General features: G+C 44.0%; 1 protein-coding gene, 1 long non-coding RNA gene and 1 other non-coding gene across 5 annotated transcripts in view; 1 reads left to right on the top strand and 2 right to left on the bottom strand.

The window, feature by feature from the left end:
- The first annotated feature begins 1108 nt into the window (after positions 1–1108).
- LOC139023939 (uncharacterized) lies at positions 1109–4417 on the top strand. Of its 2 annotated transcripts, XR_011475172.1 has the most exons (6): positions 1109–1193; positions 1390–1508; positions 3982–4081; positions 4182–4212; positions 4259–4325; positions 4376–4417. It is a non-coding gene; the product is annotated as an uncharacterized lncRNA (long non-coding RNA). The 2 variants fall into 2 exon arrangements; XR_011475171.1 differs by lacking the exons at positions 4259–4325; positions 4376–4417 and having other exon boundaries at positions 4182–4250.
- LOC112068510 (uncharacterized) lies at positions 1422–2848 on the bottom strand. Its single transcript, XR_011475170.1, has 2 exons — positions 2788–2848; positions 1422–1856 (listed from the first exon to the last, which is right to left on the bottom strand). It is a non-coding gene; the product is annotated as an uncharacterized protein (transcript).
- Positions 4376–5116, bottom strand: part of krtcap2 (keratinocyte associated protein 2) — a 10335-nt gene continuing 9594 nt past the window's right edge. For both annotated transcript variants that reach the window (XM_024135669.2, XM_024135668.2), the window contains exon 5: positions 4376–4720. In XM_024135669.2, the coding sequence (XP_023991437.1) occupies positions 4600–4720 (121 nt within the window). In that variant the 3' untranslated portion in view covers positions 4376–4599. The remainder of the gene's footprint in view (positions 4721–5116) is intronic.

Below are 5116 nucleotides of genomic sequence, written 5' to 3'. Positions count from 1 at the left end.
AGTTTCTATGGATCTCTCCATGTGTCTGTTGGTAGGAGGATGGGTCTGCTAGTTTTCTTGGATCCTCTCCATTGTCTGTGGGTAGGAGGGGTGGCGTCTGCTAGTTTTCTCTGGATCTCCTCCATGTGTCTGTGTAGAGGGGTGGGTCTGCTAGTTTTCTTATGGATCTCTCCATGTGTCCGCTGTGGTAGGAGGGGTGGGTCTGCTAGTTTCTATGGATCTCTCCATGTGTCTGTGGTAGGAGGGGTGGGTCTGCTAGTTTCATATGGATCTCTCCATTGTGTCTGTGTAGAGGGGTGGGTCTGCTAGTTTTCTATGGATTCTCCATGTGTCTGTGGTAGGAGGTGTGGGTCTGCTGTTCTTCGTTATGGATCTCTCCATGTGTCTGTGTAGGAGGGGTGGGTCTGCTGTTTTCTCTGGATCTCTCCATGTGTCTGTGGTAGGAGGGGTGGGTCTGCTAGTTTTCTATTGGATCTCTCCATGTGTCTGTGGTAGGAGGGTGGGTCTGCTGGATTCTCTCCATGTGTCTGTGGGTAGGAGGGGTGGGTCTGCTAGTTCTAGTGAAAGTTCACATTTGAGAGTAGGCTTGGTTTTGTCTTCAGTGATTACAGTACCAGTCTAAAGTTTGGACACCTACTCATTTCAGGGTTTTTATTCTGACTATTTTCTACATTGTAGAACAATAGTGTAGACATCAAAACTATGAAATAACAACTTATGGAGTTATGTAGCATCTTATACATGGCTGCTCTGTAAAAGGGAGTCAGATGTGTTGTACCTGGAGCATCTATAAGGGAACTTTGCCCATAGCAGCACTGAAGGCAGTGCTTACCTGGACTTGTCTGTTTCAAGTAGCTTAAACCAAGAAAAATCTAGAGACAGACACTATTTTCAATGGGTTTTAATTACAAATTCATTAACAACAAAGTTTTCATACCAAAACAAAAAGGATCAATCAAAAATATGGATCTGTAGACAAGCAGTTTGAAACAAGTGCTCAGTACATGGGGATGATGTAGGGAATGTAGAGACATGATCTGGCTAGATCCCAAACTCTTCCTTTTTCCCCCAGGCTCATGACTGCTGAGAACAGTTTATGGATGGGCGGGTAGGTCTCGGGCTATCTATAGTGCTGAGAACAGTGTATGGATGGGCTGGGTAGGTCTCGGGCTATCTATAGTGCTGAGAACAGTGTATGGATGGGCTGGTAGGTCTCGGGCTATCTATAGTGCTGGGAACAGTGTATGGATGGGCTGGGTAGGGTCTCGCTATCTATAGTGCTGAGAACAGTGTATGGATGGGCTGGGTAGGTCTCGGGCTATCTATAGTGCTGAGAACAGTTATGGATGGGCTGGTAGGTTCTCGGGCTATCTATAGTGCTGAGAACAGTTATGGATGGGCTGGGTAGGTCTCGGGCTATCTATAGTGCTGAGAACAGTTTATGGATGGGCTGGGTAGGTCTCAGGCTATCTATAGTGCTGAGAACAGTGTATGGATGGGCTGGGTAGGTCTCGGGCTATCTATACTGCTGAGAGATGTCCAGTCCTTGGAGATCAGTGATCATAGAGTTAAGAAGTCAAGGAAAATATGTAAGAACGCTGGTTGGCACGACCTACAAAAAGGAAACTGGGGTAAGCGGTCATTGGATAACCTGCACCATTTCTCCCTTGACTGGTTAGCCGTTGTAGTGGATGCTGATTGGATGACGGTATGAAAGTTTGATCTAATTGGTGACTTAGTTCTTTTTCTTGCCCTTGCTGGSAGCCTTGGCTGGCATTACCGTGGGAACGGCTGCCTGGTACAGAGCAGCAGACACTTTGTTGATGTAGTAGAGGGCGAACAGAGAGAATATCAGACTGGAGAGAGAACAAAATAAAACAGTCAGCACAGCAACAGCACAATATGGTTTGAGAAGAAGAAAAAAACTTCACCCCAAGTTCATTGATAATAGTAGTACTGTTATCATCATCATTACTATTCCTTTTTTCCTATAAGATTTTATTTGATCAACAATACAAAACATACACAAACAAACGACGACATCATACAAACATCAACTACATCACTCCTGCCCAGACCCACCAGCCCTCACCCCCTTATCACTTTCTGCACATGGCCTCAAACAGCACACATTTGTTTCTCCGTCACCCGCGCACTTTCAATTCTTAGATCCTAAAGCATTTGACCGTTCCATTGCGTGAACGACAGATGATTGGTTGATTTCCAGTTGAAGTATATGTTTTTTTTTAAATGATTGATGAGAAAAGTGTTGTCCTACCCATTGGGTATCTCACTGCACCCTCATATGCCATGTCTTTAAATATGCAGACAGACTAATTAAAAGCTAATTTACATTGTAATACTTCTGAGTCATCTTTCCAACTCCACCCATAACTTTTGGATTTTATAACATTTCCAGAAGGTCATGAATTATTGAGTCATTAGTAGTTTTACGCTTTAGACATCTCTGCTGTTGTCCTGTAGCATTTGTGAATTTTGTTTCTTGTATAATAAATTCAATACATGAATTTATACTGGATTAAGCGTACATTTTAGTTAACTGTAATGTCATTAGTTTTGTTCCAACATTACTTCCATCTTGTGCCAATATCAGTTATTTTTTAAATCTTGGTTCCAATAGTTTCTATTTTTTTCCAAGAGATTGTCAGTTGGATAAGCTCTCTGCTATTCCATAAGTCCTTCATTTCATCACTGAGTTCAGTTGTCAAGAGAGTTTCTGTGTTTGGTGCGCCTGGGTTTGTCAGTAGTCTGTGAGTTCATACTTACCATGTGGTGACACACACACGGTGCACCAGCCCAGAGGCAAACAGAGAGAGGCACAGTTTCTATGGATCTCTTCCATGTGTCTGTTGGTAGGAAGGATGGGTCTGCTTAGTTTTCTATGATCCTCTCCATTGTCTGTGTAGGAGGGGTGGCGTCTGCTAGTTTTCTCTGTCTCCTTCCATGTGTCTGTGTAGAGGGGTGGTCTGTAGTTTTCTTATGGATCTCTCCATGTGTCGGTGGTAGGAGGGGTGGGTCTGCTAGTTTCTATGGATCTCATCCATGTGTCTGTGGTAGAGGGAGTGGGTCTGCTAGTTTCATATGGAATCTCTCCATTGTTCTGCGTAGAGGGGTGGGTCTGCTAGTTTTCTATGGAATCCTCTCCATGGTCTGTGGTACGGAGGTTGTGGGTCTGCTGGTTCTTCTTATGGTCTCTCCATGTGTCTGTGGTAGGAGGGGTGGGTCTGCTGGTTTTCTCTGGATCTCTCCATGTGTTGTGGTAGGAGGGGTGGGTCTGCTGTTCTCTCTAGGATCTCTCCATGTGTCTGTGGAGGGTGGGTCTGCTGGTGTCTCTCCATGTGTCTGTGGTAGGAGGGGTGGGTCCTGCTAGTTTCTAGTGCAAAGTTCACATTTGAGAGTTAGGCTTGGTTTTGTCTTCAGTTGATATACAGTACCAGTCTAAAGTCTTGGGACACCTACTCATCAGGTTTTTATCTTGACTATTTTCGACATTGTAGAACAATAGTGGCTAGGACATCAAAACTATGAAAATAACACTATGGAGTTAGTAGCATTTAGTACATGGGCTGCTCTGTAAAAGGGATGTCAGATGTGTGTGTACCTGGAGCATCTATAAGGGAACTTTGCCATAGCAGCACTGAAGTGCAGTGCTTACCTGGACTTGTCTGTTTTCAAGTAGCTTAAACCAAGAAAAATCTAGAGACAGACACTATTTTTCAATGGGTTTTAATTACAAATTCATTAACAAACAAAGTTTTCATACCAAAACAAAAAAGGCATCAATCAAAAATATGATCTGTAGACAAGCAGTTTGAAACAAGGTGCTCAGTACATGGGGATTTGAATGGGATGGTAGGGAATGTAGAAGGACATGATTCTGGCTAGATCCCAAACTACTTCCTTTGGCTTCCGCCCAGCTCATGACTGCTAGAGAACAGTGTTATGGATGGGGCCGGGTAGGTCTCGGGCTATCTATAGTGCTGAGAACAGTGTATGGATGGGCTGGGTAGGTCTCGGGCTATCTATAGTGCTGAGAACAGTGTATGGATGGGCTGGGTAGGTCTCGGGCTAATCTATAGTGCTGAGGAACATTGTATGGATGGGCTGGTAGGGTCTCGCTATCTATAGTTGCTGAGAACAGTGTATGGATGGCTGGGTAGGTCTCGGGCTATCTATAGTGCTGAGAACAGTGTATGGATGGGCTGGTAGGTTCGGGCTATCTATAGTGCGAGAACAGTTATGGATGGGCTGGGTAGGTCTCGGCTATCTATATGCTGAGAACAGTGTATGGATGGGCTGGGTAGGTCTCGGCTATCTATCTGCTGAGAACAGTGTGTATGGATGGGCTGGGTAGGTCTCTGGCTATCTATAGTGCTGAGAGATGTCCAGTCCTTGGAGATCAGTGATCATAGAGTTAAGAATCAAGGAAAATATGAAGAACGCTGGTTGGCACGACCTACAAAAAGGAAACTGGGGTAAGCGTCATTGGATACCTGCACCATTTCTCCCTTGCCTGTGTTAGCCGTTGTAGTGGATGCTGATTGGATACGGTATGAAAGTTTGATCTATATTGGTGACTTAGTTCTTTTTCTTGCCCTTGCTGGGAGCCTTGGCTGGCATTACCGTGGGAACGGCTGCCTGGTACAGAGCAGCAGACACTTTGTTGATGTAGTAGAGGGCGAACAGAGAGAATATCAGACTGGAGAAAGAACAAAATAAAACAGTCAGCACAGCAACAGCACAATATGGTTTGAGAAAAAAAAAACTTCACCCTCAATTCATTGATAATAGTAGTACTGTTATCATCATCATTACTATTCTTTTTTCCTATAAGATTTTATTGATCAACAATACAAAACATACACAAACAAACGACGACATCAACAAACATCAACTACATCACTCCTGCCCAGACCCACCAGCCCTCACCCCTTATCACTTTTCTCACATGGCCTCAAACAGCACACATTTGTTTCTCCGTCACCCGCGCACTTTCAATTTTTAATCCTAAAGCATTTGACCTTCCATTGCGTGAACGACAGATGATTGGTTGATTTCCAGTTGAAGTATATGTTTTTTTAAATGATTGATGATT

The sequence above is a fragment of the Salvelinus sp. IW2-2015 genome, unplaced genomic scaffold (genome assembly GCF_002910315.2).
Source record: "Salvelinus sp. IW2-2015 unplaced genomic scaffold, ASM291031v2 Un_scaffold548, whole genome shotgun sequence".
Classification (NCBI taxonomy): domain Eukaryota; kingdom Metazoa; phylum Chordata; class Actinopteri; order Salmoniformes; family Salmonidae; genus Salvelinus; species Salvelinus sp. IW2-2015.
Note: the sequence above shows the minus strand (reverse complement) of the source record. Positions and strands in the feature narration are given on the sequence as shown.